The sequence below is a fragment of the Melanotaenia boesemani genome, chromosome 13, assembly GCF_017639745.1.
Source record: "Melanotaenia boesemani isolate fMelBoe1 chromosome 13, fMelBoe1.pri, whole genome shotgun sequence".
Lineage (NCBI taxonomy): Eukaryota > Metazoa > Chordata > Actinopteri > Atheriniformes > Melanotaeniidae > Melanotaenia > Melanotaenia boesemani.
This window is the reverse complement of record NC_055694.1, coordinates 4,335,014-4,346,313: the sequence shown is the minus strand read 5'-3', so window position 1 is coordinate 4,346,313 and position 11,300 is coordinate 4,335,014. Positions and strand designations below refer to the sequence as shown.

Sequence of the window (11,300 nt, the reverse complement as noted above, 5' to 3'; positions counted from 1 at the left end):
CACTGAATATTTTTACAACTCAGTAGCTTCTGCTTCATGGAAATCCTTACCTGTGGAAGTGATTAATTAAACACAGCAGTGTTTATTCTAATGATCTGTTAAACAAATATGTAATTCTTGTACACAGTATTTTATATGGTTATTTGGTTTAAGTGTCCCTTTATTCATGTATTATTCCACCAGGATTATGTAAGTTCTGTTAAATTTAGCTGTTGAAATGTTTTAAGTTTAATTCAAGTTATTTTTGGTATTATGCTTGGATGTAAATAGAAACACTTCAAGTCCACCGTCTCATACCAGGTTGGACCCAAGATGTTGGAGACCTTCCTCAGAGGTTTTGCTCCGTTAACATGACAGCATCACAGAGCTGCTGCAGGTTTGTTGGCTGCATCCATGATGAGAATCTCCCGTTCCTGACCCCATTAAGGGGACGTTCAATGTAAATTCTACAGTTTAAAATGACATTTATTTTGTTCTCTAAACACATAGAGACAGGACAACATTCCAGTAAAATATCAACTAAATGAAACTGAAAAAAACTCCAAATGTGACAAGGAAATACTGTTTTATTGTTTGTACAAAACATGATTTAAGAAAATCGTGTTTAGCTGAGTACAACACATCAGGAGAGAAGCCTGGAGTTCGAGGACTTGGCCCACAGTGTTCTACGCAGATCGGCACTGATTGCTGAGGCACAAGGTCAGAGGTCAGACGAGCACCACCATTACCTTAAAAGCCATCGTTTCTTTTTGCTCCGACATTTTGATGCTGCAGGAAGTTAGACAAACTGAACCTGCCATCACCAGAAAAACTTCAAATAAAAAACACGTTTACTTTATGATGATGCTTGTTTATGGATACGAGTGTGTGTGAAAAATGACAAACATGAAACCAGACATCATCCTCTAACACAGTAATGCACTTTACAACTATCATTACACCAGACAGAAGTCTACAAACTACTCTGAAAACTTTCTTGAAATGTCTTGAAAATGAAAATGTAAACAGATGATTGTTTTGACAGATCAGCTACATCCTGTTGGTGCTGAGGGGGAAGGTTATGGAGGGTTACTACAGGCTCCCGTGTTAAATGGGACACGTATCCGTCTACACATTCTCCTGCATGAGTAGGAGGGGATCATTCATGTGACGTCTGGAACTGATCCACAAAGTCCTGCAGTCCAATTTCCTGTCTGCTCCAAATCCAGAGATAAACCGGTCAAATCACCTCCACCAATCACATTCTAGTGGATGAGTGATGCTGAACAATTTGGAAGTGATATGTAGAAATTAACTTTATTTATAAATAAATATTAAAATGACATGAGGCTGTAAGGGAAATCAGGAAAAAAAATTCAGCAGATTAGACTTGAAATATTTTTAGTTTTATGGGTTTAATTGATAACATTCAATTCAGTTTCTGGAGAAAACTGATCTGGAAAAATTAACTTTAATATTCCAGGTTTTTAATCTTCATTGCTAATGATACATCAGGCATCTGCAGCTACCAGTATGAATCATATTTTACCTTCAGAGTGGACGTTTAAACTGACTTCTTTGTTTTTCCTGCCACAAGAAACGAAAAGGCACAAAACTCCATAAATTAAATTAAAGCCTTGATGGAAACAATTGTTCTGGTTTGAACTGGAAAGAGAGAATAGAACTGATCTCTGATTAAATTTATATTAAATCAGTTTGTTGGGATTTGGAAAAAAAAAAAAAAAGAAACAAGAATTCCCAGACAGTGTGACATGTTATTCTTATTGATCCCACATTAAGGAGAAGCAGAAGTTTTGAAAATATTAGAGTAAAACAGCAGTGATCAAACAGAGCTAAGGCTTCAAGATGCACAGAGGCTGAAACGAAGATATCTGCTACTTTTACAGCTGTGCAGGTATCAGAAGGTCTGCAGCAGGTCTGATCTCACAGTGTTAATCACAGAGCTGGTCTGAGCCAACTCCAGCGAAACTAGTTAAAAAAAAAAAAAGATAATCCGCCTTACGAGAGATTCCCCAAAATACAAACATACAAATCACTGCTCATCAGTAACAAATTTTAGCACTTTTTAACTCAGTATGGGCATGTCAGTCATCTCTTTATCTCACACCGGCTCCACGAGTAAGCCACTTATTCCTGGAATAATTAAGAATTGCACATTTAGGAAGTGAAATGTGGGGAGAAAAAAAGGAAATCTGTGTGTTGTGGAAACAGAAACATCCAGTACAAGAAGCAGGACCACGCTCTGGCTGGAGAAAAACCAGCTTCTGCAGGTAAAAAATATTCTGTGAGAAACAAACAACCTAAAAAGAGAAAACATGAGACGCCGAGAACTTTTCTGAACAAACAAAAACAAGTTAAACAACGCTGGGAAGATGCGACAGAAGCACTTCACACCATTTCGAGTTGGCGTCTTTGGTGGCGAAAATTGGTCACGTGTAAAAAGGCCAAAAGAAGACCCGACTGCTGCCTCGACCGAGACCAAACGCTGAGCCCTTTAGAGCCGACTGTCCTCATTTTTTATCTTCTTCATGTCGGAAATTTTTCTGAAATATGTAACGTTAACAGCTGATAAAAACCTGTCAAGTTAGGGAAGAAAAAAAAAAACTTAAATTAGTTTCAACGTGACAACAACCTGTCGGATTTTTCTTCCGGATGAATGGGTGTGACAGGAAGGCACAGAGGAGTTACAGAACTAAACTATCCGGGTTAGTATGGAACCCGGTGGCGAGCTGACAGTCGGGTCTTCCCAAGTTCAAGTTACATTGGTTTCTAATTGATTTTCAAACACACCCACACCCAAATACACACACAACACTGTGCTTCTTTTTTTTCACGCTTAAGTCCATTACAAAAAGGTTTGTACTGCATCATCTGGTTCTGGGATGGATGGAGGTACAGGATGACGGACAGGTGTGTGGGAGGAGGCAGTGACCGAGGACTTGCTGATTAGAATGGAGGATACGGGTGGAGGCCGACCAGACGGTCTTGATTCGATGAAGGGCTCTGAGGAGGGTTGGAGACCAGCGGTATCTAAACAAGAGGTTGCTTGCAGACTTGGATTAAAACTCTTCCTGCTCCTCAGCATCCGGTATCACAAACCCCTCCTGGGGAGGGAGAGAGAGAGTGTTATAGAAGACAATCACCAGTCTCTAGTTCCTCATCTTAAGCATTTTGATTCTTGTATGAAGACCTCAAACATCTATTCCAGTGGTGCCCAAGTCCGGTCCTCGAGATCTGCGACCCTTCTGAAACACGCTTGAATCAAATGTCATTCAGCTCTGCAGAGGCCTGGTAACGAGCCAGTCATTTGATTCAGGTGTGTTGGAGAAGGGTTGCATCTAAAAGCTGCAGGATGGTAGATCTCGAGGACCGGACTTGGGCACCCCAGATCTATTCTGTCCTTAAACTGATTCTCAGCTCAGCTTGTTCTTGCAGGTTTGCACGTCTGTTTGAAGTTCTCCATTTTCATGTTGAAAGATAAATAAAATGTTGCTACATTCATCTTTTTAAATCATGCTGCCATTTTAAAAAGTTTAGTAGCAAAATATTTCCAACAAGCTGTTTTCATCTTAAAAAGTGTAAAAGTGACGGAGTTGTCAGATGGTACTGTATCATACTGTCACTTTAAAATCCCTGCATTTTGAATACCAAACACTTTATTGCCAAAAGTATTCACTCACCCATCCAAAAAATTTAATTTAGGTGTTCCAATCACTTCTCTGGCCACAGGTGTATAAAATCAAGCAGCGAGGCATGCAGACTGTTTCTACAAATATTTGAGAAGGAATGGGACGCTCTCAGGAGCTCGGTGAATTCCAGCGTGGTGCTGTGATAGGACGCCACCGGTGTAGTAAGTCCAGTCATGAAATTTCTTCACTACTAAATAGTCTACAGTCAACTGTCAGTGGTATCATAACAAGGTGGAAGTGATTGGAAGCAAAAGCAGCTCAGCCACAAAGTGGTAGGACACGTAGAATCACAGAGCAGGGTCGGCGGATGCTAAGGCTTATAATGCGCAGAGGTCGCAAACTTTCTGCAAAGTCAGTAGCTACAGGCCTCCAAACTTCGTGTAGCCTTCAGATCAGCTCAAGAACAGTGCAAGAGAGCTTCATGGACTGGGTTTCCACGGTCGAGCTGCTGCATTCGAGCCATACATCACCAAGTGCAATGCAAAGTGTCGGATGAAGTGGTGTAGAGAACGCCGCCACTGGACTCTGGATCAGTGGAGACGCGTCTCTGGAGTCACGAATCATGCTTTTCCGTCTGGCAAATCTGATGGACGAGTCTAGGGAATTGACCCCTGTCTGACTGCATTGTGCCAAGTGTAAAGTTTGGTGGAGGGAGGTTCATGACATGGTGTTGTTTCTCAGGAGTTGTGCTTAGCCCCTTGGTTCTAGTGAAAAGAACTGTTCATGCTTCAGCATAACAAGACATTTTGGACAATTTCATGTTCCCAGTTTTGTTGTGAACAGTATGGAAATGGCCCCATCCTGTTCCAACATGACCAGCGAACAAAGCAAGGTCCATAATGACTTGGATGATCGGGTTTGGTGGGCAAGAACTTGATTGGCCTGCACATCAATCTGATAGAAGACCTTCAGCATGAATTAGAGCAGAATCTGAGCCAGACCTTTTCATCCAACATCAGTGTCTGACCACACAAATGTTCTTCTGGAAGAATGGCCAAAAGTTCCCATAAAAACACTCTTAAACCTTGTGGTAAGCCTTCCCAGAAGAGTTTAAGCTGCTATAACTGCAAAGGGTGGGCCGACATCCTATTAAATCCTATGGATTAAGAATGGGAAGTCACTCAAGTTCATATGTGGGTGACGGCAGACGAGCGAAAAGTTTTGGAAATATAGTGTATGTACTAAAATAACTTGGGAGGCAAAGAAAAAACAATCATATGCTGAGACAGTAGAATAAAAAACAAAGCTATTCTGCGTCCACAGATCAGCTGATCACCTGCAAATACTGCAGTGAGCCAGAAATCCTGCTAACTTCATTTCAGCTGTTTTTCTCTGCTTCTCCGTGTATTTGCTGCAGACATCGGGAAGCAGAGGTTTGATCTGCAACTACAGACTTCACATTTTATGTATGTTTGTTTCCTCTGGTCTCATTTTTCAGAACTGTAATGTCCAACACCAACTGAATGCAGCAGCAGCCTGAAAACATCCCTTAATCGTCTAACTCCAAGCAGGTCTTTGCTTTCTTACAGATGTTCGTGTCTTTGCTGCTAAACTCTTATTAGTTATGGAATATTTGGCTTTTTTAAAAAGTATTTATCATATGGGCACTAAAACATCACATAACGGGTAATGCTGCTAAGTGAGCTGCACAAGAAATGTACGATGGCGGCGGCGTTCACCAGCGGAACAGACTGACTTTAACCTAGTTAAACTGAGAATGTGAGACAATATAGAACCTGTTAGTTTCAGATTTAGACTGCTGATAATCCATCTGTGCCCCTAAATACAAACGTTTCTAAATGCTTTTGACAGTTTCATGTCAACTGTCTCTGGGAGAATAACTATTAACCAATTCGTAAACAGATGATAGCACCACTTGACGCAATTAAATTAAATTAATAAAAAAAAAAATAAAATAAAAAAAAAAAGCCCCCCCTTCCCCCAAACTCACGTCTGTAGCGTAGAGGATGTCGACGATCCTCTGCAGCGTGGGGTCGCCTTCCCCTTCCTTCTCCTGACAGATCAGCTCGATGTTCCTCAACTTACCGAAATAAAAATCTCTCTCCTTCTCCATGTCCTGGATGGTCGACTTCAGAATTTCCACCTGTTGATGAAAAACAACATTTTGACTGTTGATTCTGCCGCATCATTTATTTCCAGTAATCAAACTTTTTTTCTTTTTGTGGTTTTCTGACCTCGTTCAGGAGCTCCGCCCTCTCCTCCTCCCCACCTCCCATCCCGGGCTTTCTGGCACTAACAGGAGCCAACTTGGGCGCTACCTTTGCCACAGGTGGCCTCTGAGGAGCTAAAAGAAACAAGAAATCCACAGATTTAAACATCTTTGTTCTATAAAAGAACCTGTTTAGGATCCATTATTTATTCCACACTCTCACTCAGGAGTTCAGACCTTGACTGAGGGCTTTTTTAGGGGGTTTGTTGAGAGCTGAGGAGGCAGGGTTTGGCATGGGCATGGCGTCCTGCCCCTGTCTTGCCTCCACTGGGTCGTAGTCCTTCCCATCATAGTTGGCGTCAAAGAACTTTTTAAACCATTGGACAAATTCAAAGTTGTCCTGGAACTTCCCCTTAACCAGTTTGTCTACTGGGATGATCTGCAGCAAGAAGAGACAGCGAGTTAGATCCAGATGTTGGGTCGGGAACATCTGAGATCTCATTTATGTGTTTTACTGCCACATAAGCAACATCTCAGATAACGTCATTAAACCTTCAACAACTGCTTCGTCCTCCAGGAAGAAAATGTTTTTTTAGCACATTACTGAGGCATCAACTTGACAGAGTGGAGATTAAACTCCCCTTCTATGGGTTTTGTGATGGACTTTGTTGCCATGGCAACAGTTACTGTTGGATAAAGTCTTTATTAAGTTGTTGTAGCTGAATTTAAGCATGTGGTGCACAGGAGAGAACAGTTAATGCACACATTGACCTGATCGGTCTCAGGAGCAAATCCTGACCAGACCTGCAGAATTATAAGAAATAACCAAGCAGGTCTGTTCTACAGTCGTCTGACGAGTAATGTCAAATGAAGGAAAACAACCTCTAACAGAAACAGGCTGTTATCAGCATGTTTCATTCTTCAGCTTCATGTGACAGTGACATGAGGCTGATAGATGTTGCTTACTATTGCAAGTACATCCAAAAACAATACTTTGGGGTAAATATTTGCCTGTATGAACCATCAGTTGAATGATAAACAAGCACAACAAGAGAGAAAAACTGGTCAGCTGATCAACAGCCAGTGTAATGATTGACAGAACAACAGGACAGGGAGGAAGAGGAGGAAGCAGCACAGACACTGAGCAGCGACTTTGTACAGAACTGCAGCTGTTGATCCATCTCACAAGACAGTTTTTCATCTGCTTTGTCCATTTTGTTCTAATCGGAAATCTGATAACAGTTCATCATCTGAGTTTTGGTTTAGGAAACAAAAACAGGGAAAATTTCATTTTTCATTTCAAAGGAAAAAAACAAGTGAAAGCTGATCGATCTGAGAGGGAAATCATTACTCACTTTGTCAACGCCCATCTTTTTGAAGCCGACTTGCAGAAGCTTGTAGTTATGGATGTATTCGTGCTCCAGTTTGGCACCAAATTTGACTTTCTTCAGAGGCACAGAGTTGGGGAACAGCATGTCCATGAACTGGCAGTAGGCAGCACCTGGAAGACACCCACAGAGAAAAAATAAACAATAGAAAACTCATCGCAAACTAAACCTCTGTGTACTTATTGTATCAACATATTTAGCATCATAATGTCCCACAAAATGACTGTTTTCACACACCCTTTATTCTAATGACTCACAATAAAAAAAAATAAAAAAAAATTAAATCCTTGTTCCTTACCTGTACACAACATTTCTATTTTGGTGAGGTTCATCTGTAGAGATTCATTGATCCAGACCAGCATGTCATGACGACTTAAATTGTCACTGGTGACTGAGGTTGCGTAGACGTTCACTGCCATCGTCGGTTACCTGCTGATAGTCAGGAGAAAGAAAAACTTAGCAGCATGTAGGCTTTGAATAAAATGCTCAGCGTGGGCTGTACGCTGACTGGCTGCAAGTGAGCTCAAGCCAGGGCAGCTAACTGTTAAAGGGTCTGTACTTACTGCTGCGTACAGCTTCCTATGATTTATTAGAGACATATAGGACAATCTGAGCTGTGGCTCGCTCTTTGTCATGTTGGTGCTTTAACTTTGTTTTGCTGAGGAGAACATCTGCTTTGTTACAGAGTGAAACTAAATTTTTACTGCAGCTTCTTGCTGATTATTTACTATTTGTCCGTTTTAAACACTCCATCCTTTGTTATCAGCCCTGATTGGCTTTTCCTGACTCAAGCAAACCTATCACTACGCCAACATGTAGTTTCAGCTTTGCATTGTTAACCCTCTAAGTCATTTTTTCTATTTTTGGTCTGTTTTGTTTATGTAAAAACCCAGAACAAGAACAAGAACAAGGTGTCTTTGTGGGGGACACCAACAAATGTAGCATGACATAAAAAGTTGCAGTGAAAGGAGAAAATACATTCAATATGCTTCACCACGGCCCTGTAATGCACTGGCGACCTGTCCAGGCTGCACCCTGCCTCTCCCCTAATGGCTGCTGGGATTGGCTCCAGCCCCCTGCGACCTTGAAAGTAACAAGCAGGTATAGAAATGAGATTTATGGATGTTTCACCACCTGCAGGATAACCACCAGCTTTGTATGATAAAAGTAAATGTTCAGTAACTGAGTTAAATATGGGGGCGGTTCAATTCCCACTCCCCCAGTCAGCTGTCGTTATGTCCTTGGGAAAGACACGTCACCCTCCTTCCCTCCAGTGTCGGCATCGCTGGTGAATGAATGTGGATGAATGTTCAGTGATGGTCTGAGAGCCCGTAGGTGCGGATTGGCTGCCACGTTTCCATCAGTCTGCCCCAGGGCAGCTGTAGCTACACAAGTAGCTTAGCATCACCAGGTATGAGCGAGGAATGAATGAATAATGGATAAAATGTAAAGCTTTCAGTGCCTTGAAAAAGCGCTATATAAATTTAATCCATTATTAAATAAATTTAAATGTTATGTGTCATTTGCTTTTGACTAATTGATAGTTTCACTGCTCTGAAATGGTTAATCCCTTTTTGTTGACAGTGTGCAATGGGGTGTAAAAGAAATGGTATGTAATTTCAGATATATGGCTTTGCTTCTTTTATTATTTATGTTTTATAACAACAGCTAAAGGACAGCTGAAAGTCAAAGCTAGATGTTTTCCCTGAATTTCTAAATTCTCTAGAGGTCCTGTAGCCTCTTTCATCTGTTTTCTTCGAGTAAAATACAGTTAATATCACATCAAAAAAAACTTTATAAAGCGCTGTTCATGCCAAAGGCAACACAAAGTGCTTTACATGATAAAAAACAATTCATGCATATTAAAAATAAAACAAGCCTTAACACACATCAAAACTGATAACACAACAACAAAATGTGGGATTTATTTATAGTTTACAGAGCAGAGGTGGCTTTACTTTGTTAAATTATTTTGTTGGCATCAAAAGATAGATCAAAATAAAACTTAAATACCTGTAAGGTGTGTCCATGTGATTTTACAGATTTATAGTGTTTTGAATTATTTATTATAATCTTCATATTGTAATTATTTCTCTGAAAAGAATCGTGCCATGAAAATATAAAATGATAACATTCCTAGTTGAAATTAAGAGTTTCTTATGTTATATATCTGTGTTTGAGAATCCAAAATAACTGAAAAATTACACAAACACAATATCACAAGTCAAAGGTTGAATTGTTGAATGTGTTCCAGGTAACGGCCTAAAATTGAATGACTTATAATAAATATATTAACAAAGGTTAATATGTTACTAGCCAGCCATCTTTTTAATGTATTTTACTATTTTTGGAATATGGTGAAAGCCCACAATTTTGTGTATTAGCTGTGTAAAAATGCATGTTTATAACAATTCTAGCAGACAGGGAAAGAAGAAAACTGAAGGATTTATCATCATGTGGCTGCTTGTGGCCTATAAGGATTAAATCAAATGGTCGATTAAAAATGCGTTCTCCCTTACAGTAACTATTCATCAATAACTATCCATTATAGTGTTAAAGTACTTTATAGTCAATGATGAATTCTTGTATTTTTATCCGATGAGACGGTGCTCCGTTGAAACTGTTCTAGTTTGAGCGAGACCAACAGATAGCATCATGTTAGCCTTCACCAGCTTGGAAGCAAATGTTAGCTGTAGTTAGCATATGATACGCAGTTCGGGGTTTAAACCACACTGTTTAACTTCTAAACAGCAGTTATAATCCGGCTTCCATCGCAGTAGGCCATCATCCAACTGATGAACAGTTAACCACAGCAGTTAGTCTACGTTAGCATCGTTCGGTCACCGGCTAAACGAGACCAACGTTTACTCCCAACGATGACCAGACGGATTCCCCGCCCTAAACTCCCCGAGCACCGCCTAGTTAGCTTCGGTCAATTTGTAGTCTAAAACAGGAACGTGTCAGAAAAGGGATCCGAAAAGCAAACGCGTTTAGATTAAAGTTTTAAAGTATGTTAGATGTTCAGGTCGTGCCCAGGTTAACTGGTAAAAACACTCCCATCCCTGGTCTGTTCCGTGGACCAACAGCTAACATCTTAGCTGACTGCTGCCTCATATGGTTGTTCATAACATCGTGCGACATAAAACCTACCTTGGGTAAATTAGCTTTCACAGCTCTTGGACACGGCGATTTTATTTCGGTTTTCTTTTCAGATATTATTCCGTATACTAGAAAAGCTTATTTATGTTTGTTTCGCCGATGTTTCAACTTCTGCTTTTCCTTTTCTTCTTGGCAGTTCCCGTTCACGATACCGGTAGCGGAAGAAACGGTCTTCTTCTACTTTTGGGAGGTTTTGTTTGTGCTTGGCAACCAGCTGAAAGGTGTACTACCGCCACCCACTGGACGGGAGAGCACCACAATGGATTAAATGAATTAAATAAAACAGGTTATTGGTTTTGTGTCTCTGTTGAGTATAGAAATAATTTTTTCAACAAATCCTTCACTTTCCAAGTTAAATATACTACAGACAATTCATCTCTCTTCTTGTACTTATATTAAAGTCCTGCATTTGACACGTTATTTATTGCAATACAGTAATAGATACTGAGCTTTCTCCAGCTGATGAGTGTGTATATGAATCTGGGATGAGTGCGTCTCTGACATGGGGGTAGAAAAAAATAAATCTTTGTTTCCTGCCAAATATAGGGGAAACTCAAAAATATTATCACACAAAACTTGATTTCAGTAACTCAACTTAAAAGTGGAAACTAATATATAGACTCATTTCATGCACAGTGAGATATTTCAAGTATTTATTCATTATGATTTTGATGATTATGGTTTACAACTTATGAAAACCCAAACCCAAGCTCATGAAAGCAAAATCTCAGAAAAATAGATTACAGGAAATCAATAAAGAACATTTTTTAATTCAGAAATGTTGACCATCTGAAGAGTATAGTCGCGCATATGAAGTCAGAACTTAGTTTGAGCCCCTTTTGCTTGAATTGCTGCCTCAGTGCAGTGTGGTATGGATGTTATCAGCCTGTGGTC

The 11,300-nt window shown here is 40.2% G+C and overlaps 1 protein-coding gene across 3 annotated transcripts; it reads right to left on the bottom strand.

The window, feature by feature from the left end:
• Positions 1-548: 548 nt before the first annotated feature.
• On the bottom strand, positions 549-10,581 carry LOC121652156 (microtubule-associated protein RP/EB family member 1-like). 3 transcript variants are annotated; one of them, XM_042004771.1, is made up of 7 exons: positions 10,398-10,580; positions 7,546-7,679; positions 7,215-7,360; positions 6,097-6,298; positions 5,885-5,994; positions 5,641-5,793; positions 549-3,104 (listed from the first exon to the last, which is right to left on the bottom strand). In XM_042004771.1, exons 2-7 carry the CDS (start codon positions 7,664-7,666, stop codon positions 3,060-3,062), a joined length of 777 nt encoding a protein of 258 aa, XP_041860705.1. In that variant the 5' UTR covers positions 7,667-7,679; positions 10,398-10,580; the 3' UTR covers positions 549-3,059. The 3 variants fall into 3 exon arrangements, with proteins under 3 accessions (XP_041860705.1, XP_041860703.1, XP_041860704.1); XM_042004769.1 differs by lacking the exon at positions 549-3,104 and adding an exon at positions 3,111-5,348 and having other exon boundaries at positions 5,621-5,793; positions 10,398-10,581; XM_042004770.1 differs by lacking the exon at positions 549-3,104 and adding an exon at positions 3,111-5,348 and having other exon boundaries at positions 5,621-5,793; positions 7,546-7,676; positions 10,398-10,581.
• Between the last annotated feature and the right edge of the window lie 719 nt (positions 10,582-11,300).